General features: G+C 59.4%; 3 protein-coding genes across 3 annotated transcripts; all 3 read left to right on the plus strand.

Moving 5' to 3' along the window:
* Positions 1–229: 229 nt before the first annotated feature.
* LPMP_301780 (hypothetical protein) lies at positions 230–16,894 on the plus strand (the record flags this gene model as incomplete). The annotated part of the gene is made up of 1 exon (XM_010702901.1): positions 230–16,894. The coding sequence occupies one exon, from the start codon at positions 230–232 to the stop codon at positions 16,892–16,894; it is 16,665 nt and encodes a 5,554-aa protein (XP_010701203.1).
* A 1,911-nt stretch (positions 16,895–18,805) lies between these two features.
* LPMP_301790 (splicing factor 3A, putative) lies at positions 18,806–20,665 on the plus strand (the record flags this gene model as incomplete). The annotated part of the gene is made up of 1 exon (XM_010702902.1): positions 18,806–20,665. One exon carries the CDS (start codon positions 18,806–18,808, stop codon positions 20,663–20,665), a length of 1,860 nt encoding a protein of 619 aa, XP_010701204.1.
* A 910-nt stretch (positions 20,666–21,575) lies between these two features.
* Positions 21,576–24,083, plus strand: LPMP_301800 (hypothetical protein; the record flags this gene model as incomplete). Its single annotated transcript, XM_010702903.1, has 1 exon — positions 21,576–24,083. The coding sequence occupies one exon, from the start codon at positions 21,576–21,578 to the stop codon at positions 24,081–24,083; it is 2,508 nt and encodes an 835-aa protein (XP_010701205.1).
* Positions 24,084–26,560: the final 2,477 nt, after the last annotated feature.

A 26,560-nucleotide genomic window follows, 5' to 3' on the forward strand; every position in this document is an offset into this window, starting at 1 on the left:
CGCGGATACGAACGGAGACATACTGTGCTCTTGCTGGCTGACGCACATCTCGTGACCTCAGGAGTCGCGCCACACCCCAACTCCCCTCCGCCGTCTGTCGGTCTATTTCTCGCCCGCTTCACCTCCCTTGTCTCGAGACGTAGACTTAGACTGCTTTCTTTGTTCTCCGTTGTTTTACTACCTGTTTTGTCGCTTCTTCGCGTGAGTGGCGCCCAGAGCACAGCAGGCAATGCGCTCGTCCTCGCCGAAAACGAACGCCTGCAAGGCAGCGGAGGCGGCGTCCACTGGGCCGTCTAGTGCGCCACTCAAAAGCTCGTCGAGGGGCTTTGCGAGTCATGCGGCGTTTGCCGGGAGGGAGAGGGGTGCCGCGTTGACGACTGGCGTCGCCGCCGCTGTAGGCGCCTCAGCGTCTTTCGGAGCGACTGGCAGCCCGCCGGCAAAGCGATGCGTCTTCCAAGTGGGTCGTGCTCAGCATCGGTCAGCAAATGCAAAGGGTGACGGTGCAGGGCAAGTTTCGCCGATGCACGAGCAGACAGACAGCTGGACTGTTAGGACTTCCACCCTCGGCGCTCCCTCCGCACTGCAAAGTCGACACGCAGCCCCGGAGCGTTCGCCTGGTTTTCCATTTGATGTATATCCTACCAACGTTGTCTTTGATGCATTCGAGGCCAATCACACGTACACGGCCACGCTGGAGTTGAAGAACCACACGACGGCAAACGCGCACGTGCGCGTAGACCGTCCAAGCCCCTGCAGTGGTTTTGAATTGTCGGCGCCGCGCGGGGCGGAGACGTCGTTGAAGGTGGCTCCCGGCCTCTCGGTCATCTACACAGTCGTCTTCAACCCGACTAGCAATGCTAAGGACTACGCGACGCACCTCGTCGTGCGAGCCGAGAACAGCGAATCGCTCACTGTCCCAATACACGCGTACGTCAGTCGTGGTCAGCTACACCTTCCCGCGGCGCTCACGCTGCGCGAGGCACCAGTGAAGGGCACTAGCAGCACACCTCTGTTCCTCCGGAACACGACAGAGCAGAGCTGTATGTGGCAGGCGATGATCTTCGATGTCAGCGGTGTCTCCCCTGATGCAGTATCGCCAGACGCATCGTACCCAGTATCTTCATACTTCTCCATCACGCCCAGCTGTGGTGTGGTCGAGCCTCTCTGCGGAGGTGGCGATGGGACAGCAGTGACGGTGGCCCCCGTTGCACTGAACTTCTATCCTCATCCTAGCATGGCTGCTGCCGACACGTGCAGGGCGCTGCTGCGTTTTTTTCTTGGCCCAGAAGGAGACACCGTGCAAGACGTGCAGCTCTCGGCGCAGGTGGTGGAGTTGACCGGCATCGTGCTGGAGCGGACAGAAGTGACGTTGGCGGACACCTACGTGACGACTGAGCGGCAGGCAGTGGTGCGCCTGTGCAACAACTCGGACACTACCGTGCACTTCACGTGGAAGAGTTCGTACCGCGGTAGCTGCGAGTTCGACAGCGATGCCGATGGGAGTGTAGCCAGTAATGACGCAGAATACGACAGCGACGGCGCGTCCACAGGTGGCATGATGATTTGCAGTTGCACAGAGAAGAAGAGCGAGCTTACCACAACTGCCAGCGGCATCGTGTACGGCTGCAGCAAGGGTCCCCAGCATCAGCTGTATCGGTGCCTTCACCACCGCCGCACCATGGATGATTATACAGGGGATGAGGCGTTCCGCATTGAGCCGCTATCGGGCGTTCTTTACAGTCGCGGCGCGCGCGAGTTCACCATCACGTTCAACCCCAAAGTTGCCATCTTGTATGAGTCCATGGCGTTCCTGGATGTGACTGGGCTGACGAGCCGTCTTCCTCTCACACTGCGTGGCCACGGTCTCGGACCGCAGTGCTCTCTTGAGTACAGCCGACTCGAGATCGGTGACGTCTACTTGAACGCGCTGCACGAGTATGAAGTTCGCATTGAGAACATTTCCTCTATTCCGTGCCAGTACGTAATCATGCCGCCACTGCCAGTCTCGGCAGCCAGCGCCGCTACTGCTATCTCAGCGGAGAAAGGTACTTCAACGCCGTTGATGGACTTCTCCAGCAAGTTCCGGTTTATCCCCTCCCATGGCACCCTCGGCCCTGGCGAGAGTGTAAAGCTGCGCATCGAGCTGCAGTCAGACCGCATCGGCAGCTTCTCCGAGGCGTTTCGTGTGCATCTGCAGGGGGCAGTGGAGGAGGTGCCGCTGCTTCTAAAGGGACGGGTGCTGGGCCCTCACTTCCAGTGCAGCGTTGAGGAACTTGACTTTGGCAACGTCTCGTACAACATGACACACCAGCGCACCATGCAGATTGCGAATAAAAGCCCGATTCCGATGCACTACACACTACGCGTGCCGGACGAGTGCACTTATGCGGATGACTTGAGCATTTCACCCTCCACCGGCGCCATCGCGCCGAGGGCGACGCAGGCAGTAACCATCACGCTCTACTCGCGTACTGTGGGTGACTATGACACCGCACTGCTGGTCGAGGTTGTCGACGTGGACGATGTGCTGGACGCGATTCCGCTCAAGGCTACCTGCATGGTACCAGCCCTCTTCTGCAACGTGACAGAGCTTTCGTTTGGCGGTGTTTTTGTGGGGTACCCCGCCACGCTGAACGTGACGGTACTGAACGAGTCCGCATTGACGGGCATGTTCGAGTTTGCGCTGGTGGGCGGCGACGTCTTATCTGATGTCGTGGCGGTGGAGCTACCGGTGCCGACGGAGCATGAGAACGGTGCACATTGGCTCCCTCCGCACCAGACGGTGCAGATGCCCGTGACCTTGACAGCGCTGCGAGCCGGAAAGCTGCATTTCTCCATAGTCTTTCGGGTACTGGGCATGGACGCCGCTGCCACCCCGCCGCAGACAATTCTCGTGAGTGCAATGGCGAGTGGACCGCATGTGGAGATGCAGCCGAGCACACTCCAGTTCGGCACTGTCGACGTCCTGCGCGAAGAGGTGAAGGAGCTGACGCTGAAAAACACGAGCCCCGTGCCGGCGCCATTCTCTCTCGTGTTTCACCGCTACGGTGGCCTTTTTGCTGCTGCCGCTCGCGTCGAGGGTGACGCGAAGGGGTCAACTCTCACGACCCTGCCCTTCCCTCGCGTGCCGGTGTTTACAATGGAACCGGCCGACGGCGTGCTGGAGCCGCACAGCGTTCTCACAGTCCGCGTCCGTGCGAAGCCAGATGAAGCGATGGTGTTTACCGATACACTACGCCTCTGCCATTCACCGGCGCCGCACAGCGCCGCAGCGGTGGATGAGATGGTGGGAACATCGGAGAGCAGCCCAGTTGTGACAGTCAAGGTGATAGGCAAGGGAATCCCGATCGTATCGGGGCGCCCAATCGATGTCGTCGAGCTCGGCGATGTGCTGACAACCGCAGCGGTGGCGGAGACGATTACGCTGCACAACTATGGGCGTCGTGAGCAGGAGGTGCAGTGGCAGAACACACGAAGCGCGAAAGGCAAGGAGGGGGAGCCACCGCAGGCCTTCGCCTACAAACCGGAGCGTGCCTCCATCCTGGCCGGCGGGGCGTTGACGTTCACTTTGTCTGGCGGATCCGACGAGCCAGGCACGCGCACGGACACCTTCACTCTGAAGCAGTCTGGTACCTTCAAGGAGGTATTGCGCAGCACTGTCTCAGCCACTTTTATGGTTCCAACGTTGTCGTGCAGCACCCGTGCCATTCACTTCGACTTCGCAAACGCAGAGCCGCTGCAGGCACTGGATGCCCCCTCGGCGGGCTCCTTGGTCAAGTCGCTGACGATAATGAACCCCACTGGCAAGACGCTCGCTGTGTCGCTGCGTATCCGAAATGTGGTAGCCGCAGTTTCGCCGTTGCCGTCACTCACGCCGGTGGGGGACTCCTCCAACACAACAAGCCATGCGCCCTTTGAGCTCGAGGGGCCGTCGACCATTCTCTTTGCTCCTGGCGATTCCTATGTGGTCGGTGTTCGCTGCAACCCCCTCTACCGTGGCGACTTCACGTCACACACGACGAAGGCAAAACTTCAGTTCAGCTTCGCACATCACGCATGCAAGGCGCATGTCAGCCTCAGCGCAAAGCTGCGCTTCCCTGCGATTGTAATGAGCCCCTCGACGCTTTTGGAGTTCGGTACTGTTCTGTGCAACACAGAGAAGCGACGTACAATTACGCTGTCCAACTCCTCCGTTGACCTACCGGCGCGCTTTGAGTGGGCGTTACGGCCGAAGCTCGGCAACAGTGCAGGCGTTGCCGCAAAGGTGGCAGGGGTGGGTAACGTAGCGGCAGTGGAGGCGCAGCACCCTGGAGACAGGGGTGCATGTCCCACTGGCAACGCGGGAGATGAAGCTGAAACGGCCGCGGTGAAGTCCTTCGACATTGTCCCCTTCACTGGAATGCTGATGCCGGGAGAGTCAAGGAGCGTCGAGGTGACTTACCAAGGAGCCGGGTGTGAGGCAGCTCTGGCAACGGCTGTGTGCCGCGTCCACGGCGGTCCGACCTACACGATTGATGTACATGCGGCCTCAAATGTCGTTCAGGCGCGCTGTGACCGAACAGAAATCAACTTTGGTCGACTCCCATACTACGAGTCAGCCACGCAGTCCGTGATGCTGTCGAATAGCACCCTCGTCCCTGTCAACTGGGAAGTCGACCTGCGCAGCATGTGCCATCCGGAGTGCGTGCGTGTGTCTCCCGTGTCTGGTGTACTACGGGACAAGGTGCGGCTGCTCATAACGTTCACGCCAACCGTGCCAGACGTCTTCGAGGAGACCTTGTGGGTGCGCATCGGGCACCTTGATCCGCAGCTGATACGACTGCGCGGCTCGGGGTACATGAACCGGCTGGTGATGGCCACGACGAGCGCCACCGCATCGGTCGCGGAGAACGAGGTGGCCGTGTACAGAGCCCCATTTCACGCCTTTACTGAAGCACTTCAGTACGTGGAGTCGAAGCTGGCGTCGTCGCAGCTGCGCAGTGTGTATGCGTCGCGAACGGTGGCTCCGCTGCCCACCACCCTCTCAGCAGCAGGTGGTGCGTCCGAGTCAAGCGCGCCGGCGCTACCCTCATGGATGCAAAGAGAATGGGCGTCGCTGGAGGCGGAGCGGCTGGCGTTCTGTCGCGCTGTAAGCGAGTTCCAGGTGCCAGAGCACAGCTGCTGCGCGGGCACCAATGGGGCAGCTGGCTTACCGCTCTTCTGGGCGCCACGAGGGCTTCGTCGCAGCTCCGTGACGGCACTGCTTGGCAAAGATGGCAAAGGCGCCAGGACCGAGAAGCTCGTCCTCGCGCGCTACGTCGTCAACTTTGGGCATCTCACCCGGCATGATGTGCGCAAAGTGACGCTAAAGCTTACGAACCCGTCTTCGACGGAGGGGGTAAATGCGATGGTGGACAGCAAGGAGCTCGAGCACCTGCCCATCTCGGTGGATCGTGTGAAGGGAATCAATGTTGGCCCACTGGAAACGACGACGCTGGTGTTGACGATGGACGCCACAAAGCCGGAGAGCCTCGTGCGCCATGGAGAGAACCGCTACGAATTTGTCATCGATGTGAAGCATGGTCCAGTCATTGTGGTAGAGTGCCGCTGCTACGTCGCCACCCCGTCGCTTCGTACTGCTGAAAGGGAAGTGCGCTTTGGGCCGGTGCTGCTGGGCGAGGTCAAGGTACTACCATTGGTCCTGACCAATCCGGAAGCGGTGCCGTGTCCATGGCGGGTCATATGCAAGGAGGGGGTGGCGGCGGAAACGTTGACGTCCACAGCGCCAGGGAGACAGTTGCTGCGCGACGGACAGAGTCATGCACCTGCCGGCTTTGTCGCCGCCGAGCCCCGTAGCAATGCCAGGTCCCAGCGGGCTGCACCAGCGCCTCAATTTTGGGTAAAGAAAGATCATGGTGTGGTCGAGGCGTCTGGCACCACCACGATCGAGGTGTACTTTGCCCCCAACGGTATTACTGTCGAGGGCGATGCAGGGCTCAGCAAGCATGGAGGCAACGCGCTAGCCATGGCCACTCTACGTTTCCGCTGTGGCAAGGGGTCCGCCGAAAGTATTCTTACCGTGAAGCTCAGCGGCACCACCTTCCAGCACCAAATCAGTCTCTCCACAACGCAGGTTCAGTTACCGGTGGTCCGCCCGCACCAGGTGATACATGAGTCGGTGACGCTGACGAACAACGAGGAATTTCCTGTGGAGATGTACAGCCTGGGCCGTGACACGCAGCACATACAGGAGGTAAGGCTACTACGTCGCGCAATGGAGGTGAGTCCGGGTCAGGAGTTACTCTTGCCGCACCTGGAGGCAGGCGAGAACCTGCCGGAAGCGCTGCTAGAGTCCATCTTCGCCTGCGTGCATGCCGCCTCCGAGGCGCTGAAGGAGGCGCCATCGGCCGCTGAGTTGTCAGCTGCTGAGGCGGCGCTGGCGAGCGCACCAGCGGCGGCCAACAAGGGCGGGAAAACATCGCGGGGGAAATCCATCTCTGCCGCATCCCGCGCCTTCATCTCCAGCTCGAAAGGTGCGCGGCACGAAAAGGGCAAGGTGGGTGATCAGTCGGCTGTCTCTGGGTCTGGCGGAATCGAGAGAAGCCTCAGCGACAGGTCAGTTGTGGCCGATGGTATTGCAGACCAGAGGCATGGAGCTGGCGACGGCTGCACCGCGGCGCGAATGGCGAGCCCAAGCGTTGTTCTCCTTGTCGGACCTCCCTACAGCGGCAAGACAATGTTGGCACGGCAGATGACTGAGTGGGCGGATGCGAGCACCGTGATCCACGTGGACGTTGATGAACTCATCCGACGCGAGGCGGACCGCGACGACACGGTGAGCGGAGCGGTGGCTCGCTTCCTCCTTTCTCACCTGGCCCACGGATCGCCGGAGTCCGTGCCTGCCACGCCCGATGGCGCTACCACCGCCCCGAGCGACGCGCTGGTTGCGTCATACATCGCATGCACACCAAAGCTTGTGCGTGACGCTCTTCAGGGGTACCTGAGCCGGTGCATCGCTGACCATGCAGCCTCTGCAGCCTGTGATGCTGTTCCCCTTACTGAGTCGAGTGATTCGGCAACGACAAAGCCTCAACAGCTTCGCCTCGTGGTTGATGGGTTGAGCTGCGCCGTGCTGAAGAACCCGTGGAGGATGTATGAGGTGCTCCAAGAGACCTGCGATGCCCTGCGCATTCCTCTCCAGATTGTTTCGCTGGGCGTTAGCACCCCCATGTCCGGCGTACGGAGGGCTGAGGCCCTGGAGGCGCACCACGAGGCGCGGGTCACGGCAGCGTCCCTCACCTTGTTGAGCGAGGAGGCATTTGAGGCGCTTGACAAGGAGGCACGTGAGGACTACACGCACCGACTCAAGCATCTGAACGACTGTCGTCGCGATCTGAAGGCTGCCCAGCAACTGAAGAGAGGGTACATGATGCAGTTGCCCCACAAGACTGTACAGCGGGAGGTGGAGGAGACATTCACCCAGACGCAGATGGATGAACAGCAGGCATTAGCGCTGGTGTCGACGACGAGGTCGACGCGCAAAGCAAAGGCGGCTGCAGGTACCGGCCGAGGTACCTCCCCAGCGGCGGAAGGGGCAAAGAAGCTGCAGGAGCCCGAGTGGGCTGACCTTGACGCCGCGGCGCAGTTCCGTGAGTGGTACACGCACTTTCTCGGCAAGTACGGCACCCCACCAAAGCTCAACGGCGAAGACGACGGTGCCACTGGCGCGGCGACCGTGCGTGCCAGAGCTACCACGTCGCCGCTCAAGGGCGCAGCCGCTGCTGCAGCTGCTGCTGCGGAGCAGGAGAGGGCGAACCACTGGGCTCGCGTTGTATGTGTCGCTGCTGAGACAGAGACCCCAAATGAAGTTGCGAAGATGGTGGAGTTACAGCTGGTCCAGAGCGCTGCCGCGATGAGCGCAGCCGTTGGTGCTGCAGCTACCACACCGGCATTGCCGACAGTGTCTGCAGAGGCGACATCGGCTACCCTCGCCGCGTTTCCATTCAGCGCTTCCGGTGAAAATCAACTCTCTGTGAGCCTTAAGGAGACTGACACTCTTGCTGCTGCTTCCACCATGACGGTGACCGCAGAGTCCCCGCACGCGCCTGCAGTTACAGCGGTGGAGACGAGTTTGATTGGCGAGTGGTTCTACCTGAACGAGCGCCGTCTGCGCTTCTGGGGCGGCGAGGCCATCAGCGGCTCACACTGCGTGGCCAGTGTGCTTGCACCACCGCTGTCGGAAGAGGAGGCGCTTGCGGCCAAGGCAACGGCAGCAGTGGCAGCCGCTGCAGGAGCCACCGAGGCCCACACACCGCCTGACGCAGTGATCACCACAGCCCGTTACGTGCACTTTTTCTCCACTCTGGAGCGTGACGTCATTCTCGCGAAGAAGATCAACACCCGAGGCAGGTCGATCCCGACGGTAATTCGGCAGGAGGAGGAGGTGACGCGCTGGTGGCTGCCGCCGAGGGCATCGGTCACGCTGACGCTCGAGTTCTGCAGTGATCACGTGGGACCCTACACGGAAAAGTGCCTCTTTGGCGTTGTTGGCACGTTGCAGCAGCTGTGCCTCACCGTCTCCGCCACAGTGGCTCTCTCCGACATCAGCCGAGATCCGAAGGACATTTTCCCCGTCGTCAAGGCTCGCGGCACGTCAATAATTGGCGGCGTTGAGTCGGGCCAACGGTTAGCAAAGGTGTACGTTGCCTCCAAGAAACTATTCGACTTTGGGCCGCTGCTCATTCCACCGCCGCCAGTGCCGAAGAGCCACCGCCGCAGCGTTGAAAAGGGTAGCGTGAGCTCGTCCCCGTCGGCAAGTGGGTCGGGGCGCGGTGGCAACGCGGGTGGCAGCAACTACAGCCACAATCACAGTAAAGTGCAACACCCCTACGATAGCGCGCTAGGTGAGGAGACGCTTACGTTTGTGAACCGTGAGGCAGGTGAGGCGGAGGTGACGCTGTCGTTCCTCAACGAGAAAGAGAAGACGTTTGCGGTAACCCCGACGAGCTTCGTGCTAAAGCCTGGTGCCTCGCAGCAGGTTACTCTGCGCGCGACGCCAGACAAGGTGGGTGACTTCATCAACACGCTGCTGGCGTGCATCAAGGACAATCCACTGCCCTGGAGGACGGAGGTGATGTGCACTGGGGCGCGGCCGACGCTGACAGTCAACGGGTGCAAGGATGTGGAAGTGAACTTTGGGCGCCTCGTGCTGAATCGAAGCGTGACCAAGGTCTTTTCGCTTGTCAACGAAGGACTGCTGCCGCTGGAGTGGAAGCTGGTGCCGATTTCAGATGGCACGACAGTCCGCGGCACCGGGAGCGGTGGTGGCGGGGGAGGAGTTGCTGGATCCAGCGCAACGGCGGTGGCTCAGTGGCCAGCAGAGCTGCAGTGCTCCGCAATGGAGGGCGTTATCAAGGAAGGCGGCATCTACACGTTGAGCATGACCTTCGCGCCGACCCACCCCTGCCTCTACACGCGCAGTATGCTGTTTATGGTGTCGGACCCGGGCCATTCTCAGCAGGCTGTGTACGAGTCGGTGCCGATCAGTATCAAGGCGGAGGGCTACGACGTCGTGCTGGAGTGGACACGCGAGATTGCGCTTGGTGTGCTGCACGTTGGGGAAGAAAGGCGCGAGATGATCCGCATTCTCAACAAGGGCCCGTACGAAGTGGGCTATCAGCTGAAGCTGCCGAAGCGACTGCAGAGGTCAGTGACGCTCTCCAGCCCATCCGGCACGCTGCGAGGCATGGTCGGCTTCAAGGACGCGGCTATCGCCAACATCGACGTTGTGGCCTGCCTGGAGAAGGAGGGCGAGCTGCCGGCGAGGCTGTCCCTGATCGAGGTGGCGTTCTTCGACGTTGAGAAGAAGGAGCTGCTTTACCCCGTGCAGAGCATCCCGATCACTGGGGAGGCGTGGTACACCAAGTACACGGTGCAACCACCGAGTGTGAACTTTGGCTCCTGCCTCGTTGGCCAGCCGCGCGAGAGCACATTTGAGCTGCGCAACACAGGCGTTTTCCCCCTGGAGTACTCGCTCTTCAACTACCGCGATGCTGCTGCTACTACTACTACTGTCGCGAGTGGGAGCGAGACCGGGGCAACAGTGGCGAATGTCGCCGACTCGGCTACTTCGGCTGGTTCGGCGGCAGCCACAGCCGCTATGCATGCTCTCTCTGCCAACGCCAAGAAGTCGACGAAGGCTGCGAAGGGAGGCGAGATGGACGTCGCTATTGGCGCCTTCACGTGTCGCCCATGTCGGGGAATCATCCCCGCTGGTAGCGCGCAGACTATCACTGTTTCAACAGTCCCTGGCAAGCAGAGCCGCACTCACGAGACGATCGGTGTGCGAGTCCTGCAAAGTGGCCCCGAGTTGGAGCGGTACGGCACTCCGGTTGAGGTATCCGCCTACCCGGCGATGCCGTCGATCGCCGCCGACCTCACTTCGAGCGCCGATATCGAAACCATCTTTGAGGAGCAGCGCGTCGTATACCGCCTAGATCAGCTGGCGAAGGGTGTGTGCGCTTACTGCAAAGAGGAGCGGGTCTTTTCCTTCGGCACGACTCTTGTGGGGCATCGCAGCGAGGAGCGCTTTCGCATTGCCAACAGCAGCCCACTTCCTTGCACTGTCGTCGCGCTTCTCGAAGAGGCCACCGCGACCGGATCCAGCGGGAACATCAGCGGCGGTAACGCGGCTCGTGGAAACGCGAGCGCCACGAGAAGCGGGTGCAAGCTTGCCACAGGTAGCGGTGGCAGTGGGGGCAACGCTGCAGTAGGTGGGGTAGGCAGGATGGAGGGGTTTGATCTCTCCTTGGCTGGCAGCGGTGCAGCCCTCGCGCAGACGAGAACAACGACCGTCAAGATGGTGCTGCCGCCGTATGAGAGCCGTTTCCTCACCATCGGCTTCACCCCGGGCTCACTGCGCCGCTTCCAAGGCCAGCTTGTGGCCACAGTGGAGAGGGTCGCCACCTCAAGCGATAACGGGGCGGAGCCCGGGCAGCAGCTGTGCTTTGGTCTGTGCGGCGAGGGCACCCTACCTAATGTAGAGGTCGAACTGCCACCGCGCCTGCTGTCATCTGCGGCGCCGTGGAGCGGCGGCAGCAAGTCTTCTGGCGTGTACGTTGGATCAGCGGAGCGGGTGCACCGCCGTACAGACAGCGGTGGCACCAGCAGCGAGCGTAAGCGAGGCCCGCGCCGGGGTGGCAGCTCAGGTGGAATTAGCTCCCCATCGCTGAGCGGACAAATCGATGGTTACGCGGTCAGTTCCACTGTCGCGGAGGTGCTAGAGCTTCCCTTGACGCGTGTCGGCGCCGTCGCGTCGCGCAGCTTCACGCTACGGAATGTAGGGTGCGTGACGACCGAGGTCCAGCTCGAGCTTATGCCGACTGGGGGGGATGGCGATGGTGCACTGAGCTCCGCCTTTACGGTCACCACCAGCGGCGGCGCCGCTGGCAGCACCGTCAAGAAGCACCGCTGCGCCTTGTCGCGGAACAGGGCCGAGCTCTTTGTGCCTGCTGGCCAGTCTGATGTCGTTGAGTTGGTGTACGCGCCGACACAGATTGAGACGACGGCGGCACGGTTACGCGTGTTGCTGCGAGAAAACCCATTTGAGGAGAAGGAGGTGCACGTCCTTGCCCATAGCTTCGACAGCCCCATCTCCTTCGACGGCATCGACCCGTCTAGCCCGGACTTCTATGACGTTGGAGATTGCTGGGCGGGTGTCGACAAGAGCTGCACCTTCACCGTTCGAAACAATACAGCGTCGCTGGTGCGCTACGAGTGGCAGTATCCGAACGACGTTGTGCGTATGGTGCCTTCCACCGGACACCTCAGCGCCGGTGCCACGCGGGAGATCACGGCGGTGGTGCGCACAGACTTGCAGAACCTTCACCAAGTCGCGCATTGCAGCGTTCATGTCCAGTCCATTCAGTTGCTGACCGGTGCGCTGGGAGGCGGACTTGTGCACTCCAGCATCAGTGGCGGTGGCACCGCGTCTGGTGGTGCTGGCGGCGGCGCAGCCCCAACCACTGGGGCTACAAACGCGGCTATCACGGAATGGGACAACTCAATGCAGACTCCGAAGTGGGTCCTGCGCGAGGACGACATCGTTACGAGCGCCTCCGCCACCGGAGCACACTCGACAGCTGCGACGGCCGCGTTTCTGTCCACTGCCGCCTCCATGGTTGGCCGCCGCAACTTGAAGCAGGTCATGGAGGCGCTGCCGGAGCCACCGTACGTCCTTGTCGACGCTGTCACCGTGACACAGCCTCTCACGCTGGGGTACAGCTGCAGTGTGCCGACGTACCAGTGCCAGCTGGTCAACGCGGCAACCGGTGCGGTGACAGACCTGAAAGCGATTTCTTTCGAGCACACCTATCTGATGCAGAAGCGTGTGGCGATAGTGCGAGTAACCAATATAGGCAGCGTGGGACTGCCTCTGACGTACTGCATCGCCACCTCTGGCGAGGTGAAAGGGGCGGCAACGCGGGTCGTATCGCAGCAGGATTTGGCATTACCATACACTCGGCGCGGCGACAGTTCAGCGACGACGACTGGCATGGCCTCTAGGGCTTCTATTGCCGCTCCTGCTCTTGAGAATGGTGCTGAGGCGTTGCACGTGTCGTTGGACTACACGGCCCCCACCTCTGACTTTTCTGTCGTGCGGTCACCGACGTCTTGTGCGGCGAGCGTCGTACCGCCCGGCGCACAGGTCGACCTCCACGTCGAGTTCACCCCTCGTTCCGTCGGCCTTATCACGGCGGAGCTAATCTTGTCGATGCCACACAGCGACCCTGCAGAGGTGCGCGTGCCGTTGCAAGGCGTAGCGGAGTGCCCACTTGTCCACTTCAACGTCCCACCTACTACATACCCGGACACGCGCTCGGTGGCAACCAACGGCAGTGTGGCCAACAGGGCCCATGACACGGTCGTTGTGGAGTTCCTCGCCCGCGGGCTCCACACGAAGGCCATCGTCAAGTTCTCCGTAGTGAACCCGACAGCAACGGCGTATAGTTACGAATGGGTCGAGGAGGGCATGGGGCGCAGGGCAAGCGCCGGCGGCGGCAGCAGTGGTGCCAGCGGCGGCTCTGTGTCGCCGTTCCGCTGCCTGACACCCATCGGTGTGATTGCCGCCGGGCGCCAGGCTGAGGCGACCTTTGAGTTTTTCGCGGACACCCTGGGGATGCGGGAGTCGGCCTGGTCCTTCCAGATCCCCGGCCGTGCTACGATCCCGTTCGTGCTGGTCGGCACCGCGGTCGAGCCGAATGTGTACTTTCATGCGAGCAAGGTAATCTTTGGCCACGTGCTGGTCGGCACCCAGGCCGAGCAGACGGTTGTCCTGGAGAACTGCGACGACATCCCCTTCACCTTCTCATGGGATAAGTTGTCGATGGAGGGGACGTCATCGTTCTTGTCTGTCAGGCCGCTTCGTGGTAGCATCGCCCCGCACGAGCGGCTCTTAGTCACTGTGACGTTCTCGCCGCAAGACGAGGTGGAGTACAACGTGCCGCTCCGCTGCGCGGTGAAGCGGTCGAGCGTTCCGCTCTCAATCAACATCAAGGGGGTCGGCGTGAGCGTGCACGACTCGCTGCAGGTAGAGCCGATCGAGGATGGGGCGGAGCCAACGCTCGTGGTGCGCGGCCAGCCGCTTATGTTGAATCTCGATCGGGTGCAGGTGCACTCAACGATCGTGCGCCGCTTTGCAATGCGCAACACCGGCTCCCACCCATTTCACTACAGCGTCGAGGCACCGGAGAACTCCTCTGTAACCCTGGAGGGGATGGAGGGCGAGATTGCCGCGAAGCAGACGGGGGTGGTTGTGTTTCAGTACCACCCGACGTGCGAGGAGACGCTGAGGCAGTTCCGCCTCCTCTTCCGCATCGAGGGCAAGGTCGCCTACAAGGTCAGCATCAAAGCCACGGCCTACTTGCCCCGGCTGCAACTCAGCTTTGACCACTACGACTTCGGACCTCGATTCATTTCAGCGTACAACAACGGACTAGCGACGGGGTTGCCAGATGCTTGCGCCTCTCTACTGCGGAGCTCCTCCTCGACGGTGGTGTCTGGGGCCGCTGTGGCGGTGCTGCAGCTTACTAACCTCGAGTCAGAAGTTGTCACCGTCGATTGCAGCGTGTCTGGGCAGAACGCATGGTGTCGCCTCGACAGCACGACGCTTGTGGTGCGTCCCAAGGACTCGGCGCGGCTGCGGCTTACCTTTGTGCCATCTGAGGTCCGCCGGTACGATGACAGTCTGCGTCTGTGTTTCAACGGCCTTCACACTGTCCTCATTCCACTCGCCGGTGAGGGTGTAGTGCCGCGCGTCGAGGTGGTCAATCCGTTTGCAAAACTTGGCATTGTCCGCATTGGCGAGACGCGGCAGACAGAGGTGAAGCTGCTGTGCCTTAGCAAGATCCCGACCCCGATATCGTTTGCGCAGACCATGGTCGACGACCTTCTGCAGAAGGGCTTCTCCATTTTCCTGCCAGGACAGGCGCCGGCGGCAACCGCAGCAAGCGGACTGGCGATGCTGCTGAAGCCGAAGGAGAGTGCGACGGTGGTGTTGTCTTTTGCGCCAAAGCAGCGAATGGGCGGGTTCAGCAGGGAGGTGAAGATGCTCGTGTGCGGGGTGGAGGTGCCATTTTTGTCTCTCAGCGGGTCGTGCGCCGATGCGGAGGTGCACCTGGACACGTCGGTGCTCTTGTTTCGCGATGTCGTGGTCGGCGCCTCGGCGACGCGACGAGTGTCCATCCTCAACAGCGGCGACATCTCGCAAAAGTTCTCGTGGGTGAGCAGTCTGCAGAAGCTGCGACCGCAGGGTGAATGGAGCATTGTTCCGTCCTCCGGCTATGTCAGAGCCCACACGGAACTGACCTGTGAGCTGCGGTACACGCCGAGCTTGCCGAAGAAAGGTAACGCCACGACAGCCGCAGCAACAGGGCCGTCAGCGCCAGTGCAGCAGAGTTTGATCGTGGAGCTGGACAGCTCACCTAAAATTTTACTCACGATCGAATCGAGCTGGGTCGCTCAACCGGCGGCTACAGAGACGGTTCACTTCGCATGCCGCGCACGCGAGACGGATGTGAAGCTGATCGAGGTGTACAACTCGTCAGATGCCCCATGGACAACAGAGCCTGTGCTGGACAACTTGCTTTGGACCTGCCCGACGCAGCTCACGCTGAAGCCAAAGACGAAGACGATGGTGGCTGTTACGTATCAGCCGGTGCGACCAACCTCTAACACAGCAGTGGCATCCGGCAAATCGTGCAGCAACGCGTCGAGTGACTCCACAACCGACATGCCGTCATCAAAAGACAAGGCAACCCTCTTCATTCCTCTTCCCGACGGCACTGGGCGATGCGTAGCGCTGGAGGGCACCGCTGAAGCTCCTGGGTTGGCGTGCCCGGTGCAGGAGTACGACGGTGTTACGCAGGCTAGTCTACCTCTCTACTTCCAGGTTCGCAACTGGTCCGCCACAGAGACTGCCCGCTTCCGCCGAGAAGTGGAGTGGAACTCGGTGACCCAGAGGGGCACCGACGAATCGAACCAGTCGACTGAGCAAGTTTCTAGCCTGATCCGCATCGAGCAAGCTGAGGTCGACGTTTGTGCTCGAAAGAGTATCTCGAACGCGCGCTCTGGCCGACTGAGCACTCGAGTCGCAACAGCGCCGACAGCTTCCCCGGCGCAGAACGTGATCGAGCTTCCTCCCGGCGCTTCGCGAGAATCGGTGCTAACGGTGACTCCGTTGTGCGATGGTGTGTACAAGGGTACGGTGCGCTTTGTGCCAATTGATGGCCCTGGCGTCACCGCGGCAGCTGAGGCCGTGCAGTTCTACGAGTTTGTCATCCGCGTGCGACCTGTAGAGGTGTCTGTGCCGTCGACTGTTGACCTGCACGCTGCCCTGCGCGAACTGGCGAGTTTTGCGATTCCACTGACAAACCCCCTGTCCAAACCGGCTGTCTTCAAGCTTGAGGTGGGAGCTGCGGACGGCACTGCATCAACGACCGCCGCGAGCGCCGCTCTGGAGGCGTTTACGTTTCCATCGACCTTGACGGTGCCAGCGCACAGTCACGTGCAGGCGCCGGTACAGTTTTTCCCTCTTATCCCAAGACCGCCGGCGATGCTGCGGTGCACCGTGACGTCTGCTGAACTAGGTACCACCGCTGTCTACAACTTTCGACTCTTGACCACGTGCGACGTCGCGGCACCGGAGCGGATGACTCGGCTAGTCTGCCCTCTGGGGCAGCACACAAACTTTGTCCTGCGCTTCACGCACTACTCCAAGACAAACACCGATTTTTCGATCCGCGTCGGTGGCGAGGCGTTAGGGAAAGGTGCAGCAACGTTCACGCGAGTCGGTGCGAGCGGCGGCGGCGGCCAAGGGGCGGTGGTAAAGGTGAACGCTTGCCCGCCGTCGCCAGCCACGTCCACCTCACTGGTCCCCAAGGGGCAAGAGGTGGTGGCGGAGTTTAGCTATGAGCCTTCTGAGCTTGGCGAGGTAGCTGAGACGATCGAGTTTGTCTCTGCTGTCGCTGGTGTGTACACGTTCCCGATTGTGGCGAGCTGCACATGGCCTGAGCGCCAGGGCCCCTTCGTGATGCGCTCAGGCCAAAACGTGCAGCTTCCCTTCAAGAACGTCTTTAGTGATCCGGTCGCTATTGCGGTGACGTCGGACTCGCAGTTCTTCGTGCCATCGCGCAAGACGGAGACAATCGCGCCGCACAAGACGGCGAACGTGATGGTGCAATGCAAGCCGGAGGAGGGTGTTGAGGTGATGCGAGGTCGCATTACTATTACATGCGTGCCGCCTGGCAAGCAGGCGCCAAATCAACCCCAGCAACCGGTACAGTGGGTGTACTACGTCGAGGCAACCAACGCGCACGACCGTAGCGGCTCCTCGAAGCTGTCCAAGGGCAAGAAATGAGGCCTCCCAACGAAGCATGGCGTACGTAGGACATCCACCTTTTCGCTCACTTTGTGCCTACGTGTGGACTTGCGCGTGGTGTGCGATGCGGGTGGTGCCCCTCTTCTGCCTTCCCACTGCTCAGTTGCTCATTTCTACTCTCGCTGTATTTCTTTTTCTTTTGTGTGCCTCTCTTCGTGGGTGTATGTGAATTGCGGTCGGACGTGGCGCTGGCGCCGCCGTCGGGCAAAGAGGAGAGAAGGGGGAGGGCGTACTGGCTGGCGTTGACAGACCGGGAAGACTACTCGACAAGTGCGAATGGGCGCTGTCACTGTTGGGTTTGGGCTAGGAAAGAGTTGTGTTGCTGACAAACTGCTCGAGCTGAGCGCATGAAGTCAAGAGGTGGGGCCACATCTTGTGACGTCATCGCTCGACTCGCTCACTTGCCGTTCTTTGTTTGCCTCATCCTCTTTCTCCTCCTGTAGCCTCCTCCTCCTCCTCTGAGCCGCATATCCGCATTTTGTTTTTTCCTCGTGTGCATGCGTGAGTGAGTGAGTATCGCTTGACTCTGCTGTCGAGTGCGTTGGGGGTCTTCCCGGTGTTTTTGTGGTGGCCTCCTGCTCGCCTTTCCTCAGCCGTGAGCGCCTCGCTTGTTGTGTCGTCGTGGGTATTTATTGATTTCTTTCCTTTTCTCTCCTGATGTAATGGCCTTCATCCCCCCCTTCTACTCGCACCCGTGCGCACACCCCGTGGTGAGTCTGCCGCTCTGCCGCTCCCTCTCTCTCCCTCTCGTTCTTCTCTTTTACTTCGATGTAGCGGCGCTTCTTCTTTCACGCGTTCCCCCTTTGCAGTTGTGCGTTGATGTGCGTTGTGCTTTGCGATTTGATGTACATGTGTAGTGGGTAAAGGGAGACAGTGTTGGGGTTGATGGGGGGGGACGAGGGTGACGCTCATGTGATGTTGCGAGACTGGCTGTCTTTCTGCTCCTTCTTTGTCGCTCCTCCTCATGTTCTCCTCCCCCACCTCTATATGCGGATGTGTGTCAAGCGTCCACCCTTTTTCTTTTCTTCCCCACTAAGAGTTCAATCGCACTCAGAACAAAGCAAACACTCACAAACACACAGTGATGTATCCGTCAGAGCATCTGCACACTCTGCCGCGCAAGAGGTGTAGTGGAGCCACATAGAAGGCAGCGACAACTTGCAAAACTGATTACACGCCGGAAGGGCGGAGTTGTGAGGCGGTGTTCACGAACAGACGTCTCGTACCACGGAAGGCACTGCTGATGTCGTCTTTTTCTAACCTGCTCTTGAGTCACCTACTGCGTGCACACTGAGTACAGTGGTTTGCTGCCCCCTCTGTGTGTGTCATCTTGGGAGTGGGGGATAACCGACCTCTGGCCACGTGAAAATGGGCCCGTATCGTTTTCTTTGTATCATTGCATTCTGTGTTCGCACCTCAAGCACAGGTGCTTTGGTCCCTACAGCTGCATGCCTTCCTTTCTCCATCCTTCAACCTCTCCCCGTCTTCCTTCCGCGCTCTCACTGACCGGTGCATCACTTTGCTGATGTGTATAAATTTCTGCGCTGTTAATTACTTCGCCTTTTCTGCCCTTCCCGGACCTTTTTTTTTCCCACGAGTCGAGTCCACATTTTCACACACACACACACACACACACGGGCAATCAAGCCCGCGCAAACCGCACCAACATAGCACTCCGGTTTCCTGGTGACTGTCTTCCCTAGTGCGTGTGTGCGCGAGTGCACTCCTCTCCTCGTAGCTCATAAGTGGCGAGTGGGCCGCAGGTCGTCGGGGCTCCGTGTAAGATGCAGTATTCTTCGCTGTCACAGTACCCTAGTCGACCTTCTCCCCGAGTGCTGTCGCTGCGAAACCCATTGCTGCACCGATCTCTTTTCTTTCTCTCTGCGCACCATGCAGACTAATGCGCTGGAGCGCATCCGGGCATTGGAGGCAGACATTGAGCGCTGCATCGACTCTATCGTACAGCAAGACTTGTTTGCGGACTCCATTAAAAACGAGAGACACCGCATTCTACTTGACCACTTTACTCTGCAGCAGGCTGGCATCGTTCGCTACACTGCTGAGAAACTCCTCGACGTGTACTTGGACGAGGATGACATTGTGCAGGCTCAGAATGCACCGGCGGACAGCCCAGATAGCATCGCGGCGGCGGTCAAGGAGTTCGAGGCGAAGATCGCCGACATCCGTGAGTATCACCACACTTACCGAGATCTGCCACCCGTAAGGGATGAGCTCGCCGTGCCCAACCCACGGCTGCTTGATGACGTCTTCACTGTCCAAGAACGCTACGGGGCCTGCTTTGACGTGGACGCGCATTACAACCGCTACAGTGCCTTCATGGTGTACACAAAGTCGCTTGCGGAGGGGTGTGCGTCGGCATCAGCGGCTACAAAGAAGGGGCTGGCCCCACTGGTGCCGTCCTCACTTCTCAAGTGGTCTTCGATGTGGCCTGGCCGATTGGATTTTTTCAGCTTCACAAAGGCACTGCCACAGGTGCTGCTGCATGAGGTCGAGGCACACCGCAAGGTTGTGGGGTTTGCCCTCTACAAAACCTTTGCTGCGGAGCTGCTAACCTACCTGGAGGACTTCTATCATCGTATCCACCCTCTTAAGCCGGTCGCGTTGGAGCGCCTCATGACGGAGGTGGAGAGTGATGCGGAGAAGTACTGGGCATCCCTTCTAGAGAGCAAGGCGGAGGTGACTAGCATCGCGGCGGCCGTATCCTCAGAAGATGACCAAACTGATGTGCAAGATGCAGATGGCGAGCGAGCGAATGACAGGGAGGCAGGCGGCACAGCTGGGTCGTCATCCAAGGGCAGAGCGGTGGCACCGGCACGCATTGCGGTAGAGAACAAGGTTGCCTGCGGGCTTACAATCCCGCCATCGCTGCGGCACCAAGTCAAGAAGTTTAGCCTATGGCCGCTGCCCTTGATAGAGAAGGTGGTGCAGGGCGTAGAGCAGGCGAGCGACACTTCTCACAGTGCTGCTGCATCCGCGTCTATGTACCCTGCGAGTCTCGCTGATGTCAAGATGGTGTGCATTATGGAGGCCAAGGCCGCCGCTCTGTTGCAGTCGCTCCTTTACACCACCTTGGAAACGACCAACAAGACGCTGCTGCGCGACTACAGCCGAACCATCGAGGAGCTGGAGAATGACCGCGAGGTGGCTGAGCAAGAATTTCTCAACTCACTGGGGGAGGTGCGCCAGAACTCGGCCGACACAATGGAGGGCACCGTGGCCCACGCGGCGGAGTATAACTTGAAGCTGGCTCTCGCGGACAGCAAAGGCAGTGGCCGTGGCCAGCTCGGGAAGACGAGCGCGCTGGCGCCTGGCGTGCCAGCCCCCACTGCACCAGAGCTTGTGTTGGAGGAGGAAGAGGAGCAGCTGATTGGTGAGAACGGCGAGCCCATTCCCCGCTGGCTCGCACAGCTGCATCAGCTGGACAAGATGTTCCGCTGTGACGTGTGCGGTGGCGCCATCTACAAGGGCCCGAAGGTGTTTCGCGAGCACTTCGGTGCGGAGCGTCACGCGGAGGGTCTGCGTCGCCTCGGCGTGACGCACCACCTAAAGAGCTACGAAGGCATTACTTCCATTCGCCAGGTCGTCGAGATGCGGGAGCGGCTCACCGATGGAGAGGGCAGCTTTCGAAAACGACTGCGAGACAACACCGATAACGAAGAAATCCAGGATGCTCGCGGTCACGTGGTGACGGCGAAGGAGTATCTGCGCCTGCAGCAGCGTCGGCGCTGATCACCATGCTTAACCAGCTCTGTTTCGTAGGAGTTGCGCGACAACGAGCAAGTGAAAGAGAAGGAAGAGCGGTGTGAGGGACGAGGTGCCATAGCGTACTTGTGGTCTCGCTGCGTACAACACGCTTAGAAGTGAGCTTTTTTTGTTTTTCTTCTCTCTGGATGCTCGTGGTGTGCGTTGCCGTCGCGGTGAGATGGACCCATGCGGAAGCAGAAAGGGCCTTGACACATCTTATGTAAGCTCTCGGCCCTTCGACATGCCCCGCTAGTTTCCGTTAACGCTAGAAGAGGTGGTGAGGTGCACAGTTCAGGTTCAGCCCCTAAGAGAGAAACGAACGAAAGCAACGGGGCGAGTCCACACACGTCTCTTTACGCCTACCTTAGGTGAATAGAGAGATGGGAATCTGCAGAATCAGTGCGCCGGATGGTACCTACGGTGCTGCGGAAAGAAGGTCTATAGGTATGCGTCGTCGTGCTGACGAGAATATCATGATGTGCCGCAGTTCATGCAGTCCCCTATGCGCGTTGATCCCTGGCTTTCGCACACCGAGGATGGCTTCCGAAAAGAGGAAAAAGGCTCTTTCGCTTGAAAATTCTGCAGACACTGCACACTCCGACACGGCTAATGTGTACTCTTCAGCCTTGCGCTTCAACATTCCTCCCTCATTGACCTCTCGTTCGTTTGTGGTGTACGCGCCCCCCTTTTTCTAGTGTCTTTCCGGTCTTTCAGCGCGTGTCCTGTGCGTTCTTGACCACTTCGTTGTTTGTTGTCCACACACGCACACACGTGTATGCGGTCAGTGGCTGCAGCTGAAACTGTTGCCGCGCCTTCAGGACCAGAGACGTCCATATACGTCTGCGCTTCGGTGCTTTCTGTTTCTTCCTCTGCCGGCTGCATCTCGTGCGCCCACATGAGTCAGTCGTCATTGGCATCATCCACGGCATCTGAGGATGCGTCGGCGTCGCCATCGACCGACAGCTGCGACATTCTTCCTGCTTCGTCGTTGTCAGCACTGACGGATGCGGAGGACACTGCAGCAACTGCATCAGTGACTCTGTCCGTCTTCACGTGCTCTTCTGTTGATGGCGATGCCGACGCCGGTGCGCCACCCGTGCTACACGACAGCATGTGGTCTCTTGGTGCTCCACTAGTCAATTCTTCGGCCATCACAACAGTGATGGCCGTGGCTACTGATGTGCTGTATCAACCCCCCGAAGACTTGCCCAGTCTGCAGCCTCTGCCGAGCACTAACGCGGTCCAGCTGCGCGGATCGACCGCGAATGTGGCTGTCATGGAACACGAGAGCGGTACTGAGGCACTGCAAGCGGTTCAGTTCGTCTCGCTTTCCAACTCGCATGACGATCCTGGGAGCCTGGGTGAGGCCCTATCTTCGACAGCAACGAAGATACCGTCTTCCCCGGCGTTCTCTGGTCTGGTGAGCGATGCGTCGACATTGCAGCACGGAGTTGCAAGTTCGCTGCCCACGGCTACGCTGGCACCGCCAGCAGAATTCTCGGTCCTGTTCGTGCCGACTGTCGCTACGGACCCCGATCGTCCCAATGACATCCTTGCTCCCTCTCTGGCAGGTGCCTCGCTAGCCTCGTCTGACTCTTCGTCCTTATCGCAGTCGCAGGAGAGAGCCAGGACAACGCCCATCGTCGCTTGCGATTCCGCAGAAGCCACCACTAGAGTGGAGCACTTATGTATGGGTATCTCACTGCCTATTGGAGAGTCGGTCAGTTCGCCAGCGATATGCTGTACCACAGCATCCACCGGAGGCCAGAGCGCTGCACATTCGCAGCCATCCCCGCCATTGGCCGATCTTTCCATGTCTGCTATCACCCCTGATAGGAAAAACGCTGTGGTGCAGTTGCCACGGGTTGGGAATGCCGAAGGTGGTGTCTCAGGAGAGGAGGCACTTCTAGACTCGGCAGAAACCCACGTGGTGTTTGGTGACACTCGAATAGCAGAGCCTACCTTGTCACTCAGCTCTGTAACCGCCAACAGGCACGGTGGGGAGAGCCCACAAGCCGAGAGCGGGGCGGCATTCGAGGCGTCCACGAAGGCAACGCCGCTACTGACGCAACCAGCGGATGTGTCGGAGAAACCAACGTTACCAACTGCTCCAGCGAGCTCAGGCCTCGACGCTGCTCGGCATGACAGGAGTGCTCGCAAGTGGTGCGCGGCAAGTGCGGAGTCGCCGGCGACCCCGAAGGCTGCCAATGCGCCACCCGCTTCTCGAAAGCGTCGTCGAGTCTCGTTGATGAGCCCTCACCGACAGTCCCGTCTTCCCGTCGAACAGTCGGAGAGTGAGGAGAAGCTCACCGAGGAAGCGGAACCGGCCCCTTCTTTGTCTGCACATCCTGGGGGCGGCCCGCTTCTTGCGACAGCAGTCGAGTGCATGAGTACGGCTTGCGCGGGTGAGGGGACCTGCAAGCGATTCACTTGGGCCCAGACTCACGCACCGGCGACGGTGTCTCTCGCGGTGCGGGCGAGCGGTGACGATGGAGACCAAGAGGAAAAGAGGCAGGTTGTGCGGGTGCCACCCGGGGAGGCACACAAAAGAGACGCCGCTGATGTCGACGTTGGCAGTTCTTCCCTAGCAAATGAGCGAGTGGAACCCCTAAAGGATCTTCACAAGCCTTATGACCACCGCGCGCGCATAGCGTACGGAGCGCAGGCCGACTCAACAGCACACCCGTGTCCAAGGAATGCACCTCTGGTGACGAGTACCGGTCATGTTGGTGCAGATAGCGATGAAGAGGCATCCACAATGTCTCCGCCGCAGTTCTCTGTTGCGACAGGTGCGAGCGCTGCGACTGGTCGCACCACCGCCAACTCACTGTCAGTCAGCAACCTCACAACTGACAGCGCTTTAGCGACCTCGGGTGTGAACAGCGCCAGGTCGAAGAGGAGCCCTCGTAATGCACAGGGGACAACATCAGCGCCGCGCAAGGAGACAGTGTCAAAGGTTCTAACGAAGGAGGCTGTCACGCCTGCTCCTTCTCTGTCTGCCCCCTCCAAGCCAGTGCTGAACCTCGCCGGCGTTAACGTTCAGGCACTCCTGGCCGAAGGTACTGACCCTCCTCCCCTGTACACACGCCGCCAGCGTCGCACGCGCCGGAGGTCAGCCCTCGCCGAAGATCACCCGCTGTTTGCTGAGCACCGCGACTTGTGGGAGAACGACCCGTCAGGTCGCATCTTCCCCAGAGCACCGTTTGCTAGCGATGCGGACGTGCTCAACTCGCTGATCGAGTGGACCGACTCACCGGCGTTGGTGTACGCGCAGCTCCTGTGGCGCTACGTGCCGGGGCTATTTTTGCGCTTGGCGATGCACGACGGCGACGTTACGCCGTGTGTGAAGGTGGAGCCCAAGGTAGACGCAGACACCCGTATGAAGCAGGAGAAGATGGAATGACCGAGTTCTGTGCTTCGTCGTCATCTCTGCTGCGGCGGGGGGGGAGTGCACGGTGCCCCGATAACTGCGCGCTCGCGTGGACACTTGTCGCGGCACTCGGAGTACGCTGCTGCTTCGCCATCGTATACATTCTGGTTGCCTATTGCTTGAGTGCGGAGCAGCTTCGGTCGGGCAGACACTCGACCAGTGCATATGTCCTCCTCCTCTTCTGTTTTTCTGTTGGTTCCATGAATCATGGGTGACCTCCACAAACATAGCAAACGAGCAGAGCAAACAAAGCGCGCCAAGGCTAACGGCGACGCTGAACCGAGAGGCTCGTCCTCCAGTTCCTGGCACCAGATGCAGACATCGTGCACGCCGTTGGTGGAGCAATACGATGCACACACACACACCCCGACGTGGTGAACAGCACGGAGCCACAGCTACTTCTCTTCAGATGTAGGCTTCCTCTCTCCCGCATGTACATGTGCATATGGGGCCAGTGACGCAGTAGCGGCTGATTATCCGTGTGCTCTTCTAAATCCACCTTCTCTCTCTCTCTCTCGACATCACTTTACCGCCCTCTGTTGTTCTCTCTACTGTTCTCCTTCCTCGTGACATCTTCTCTCATTCCCATCTGCCGGTCTCTTTCTCTTTTGCCTGAGTCAGGCAACAACAACAAAAAAAAGCAGCAACAAAAAGGAAGATTGACGCTGCCCAAGCTCGACAGTGTCGAGTCGCCTTGCTCACAAGCGACAAGCGGCTTTAGTTTGCATTATTCCTATCCGTCATCGTTGCTCTCGCCGCCTGTGTTCGTGTGTGTACACACACAAGTGAGCCGAGGCGCATACCCACAAGGGCGAAGACAGCGCGGCGGGTATGTCCCAGTAAGACGCTGATTGCCCAATTCCCCCCCTCCTCTCTCCTTTCCGCGCTCACCTTCATCTCCGCTGCTGTTGCCTTTTCTTTCCCTTTCCGCCTTCCTACGTTGCTTTACTGCAAGTTAGTACGCACGCACCCGCATCCGCACCCGCAGTCTCCCCTCGTGCGTGTCTTGCGTAACTTCATTGGTTTTGTTTTCGTTTGAACTTTTTTCTTTTTCTTTTTTTTTGCCTTCTCCACCCGTCGTTGTTGCTTTTGCAGCTTCCTTCTCTCCCCCTCTCTCCTCCTCCTCCTCTGTGCAGCTGCAGCTGCTGCTGCCGGTGCATTGTGCCTCTTTCTGGGTGTGCTCCTCTCTCTCTCTGTGTGTCGCAGAGGGGGGGGGGGGGGGGGGGAAAGAACGTGGCCGCAGTAGCCTACCCATATACAGTCAGAGCTTTAGCTCCGTTGCTGAATTTTCTGTTTACTGTTTCTTCTTGGGCTTTCAGCATCCCCTTTCTTTCCCTTGCTCTCTTTTTCTCTGTTTTTCTTAAAGCAGTGTCAAAGATTCTCCCCTGCGTCCTTCTCTCTGTTGTGCTGCGCTGTTGTGTGTGTGTGTACTCGCCTGTGTGTTGTCTAGTGGTTTCGTGCAGTGGTGTATGTATATCACTCCGTGCAGAGATACTGGACGGCTGCTGCTTTCCCCTTTTTCGCTCCCCCTTTTTTTCCTTTTCTTTTATGTACTTTCGGTTCTCCGAGTCTGCACACTTTCGTGGGCCCTCTTAGTTCCGTCTCTGTTTGCGTTCCCCACCTCTGCTCCTGTCTTATTGCCTCGCTTCTTTGTTGCTCTGCGGTGCTCACGTCCTATTTTGCCCCACCCCTCCTCGTTAGCGTCACCCCCTCTCCTACCCCCAACACCTCAGCCGCTCTGATTTTTTCTTTGCGCTCTCTCTCTCTTTCGTTGTCTCTCTCACGTTGGTTGCCTGCTCAGAGTTTGTTTGTTTCTTTCTTTGGTCTTTGTCCTCGACTTGATTCATCTTTTGGGAGTATCTGGGCTGAGCACCCACACTCACACGTGCGCGCGCACAAATCAACCAACCAACCACCAGCCAAAGCATTGCGTGGGTCTTTGTGTGCGCGTGTTTGCATTTTTGTTTTGCTGTTCATCTCTCTGTCTCTCGTCGTCGTTCAAATTTCTTCTCGCTGTTGTCACCCCCTTTTTTTTTTGACTGTTTGTACTTCGTCCGGTCTTTTCTTTGTACACCCCGCCCCCGGCTCTGTTCAGGGCTGCGGTTTTTGCTCGCCCTTCCATCTTTCTGGTGACTCGTATTCGCGTGTCTCCTACGCGTACTTCGTCTCCTACCCCTCCTCTTACTCGCTGTATGGTGTTAGTTGCAGGTACGTGCTGTTGCTGCTGCTACAGAGTTTCACTGCTTGATAGAGAACGCTCTCTCTCTCTTTTTCTTTCCTTTCTTTCTGTTCTTCGGCTGCTACTCTCAGTTGACCTTTCGTTATATAATTGTATTGCGCACTGGCGTACGAGTCTCGACCACGCATACGCTCCTCCTCCTGCTGCTGAGCTTTTTTTTTATTGGCACATTGCTGTGATAGCACTGTGCCAAGGCCTTCACGAGAGCACG

The sequence above is a fragment of the Leishmania panamensis genome (genome assembly GCF_000755165.1).
Source record: "Leishmania panamensis strain MHOM/PA/94/PSC-1 chromosome 30 sequence".
In the NCBI taxonomy this organism is placed as follows: domain Eukaryota; phylum Euglenozoa; class Kinetoplastea; order Trypanosomatida; family Trypanosomatidae; genus Leishmania; species Leishmania panamensis.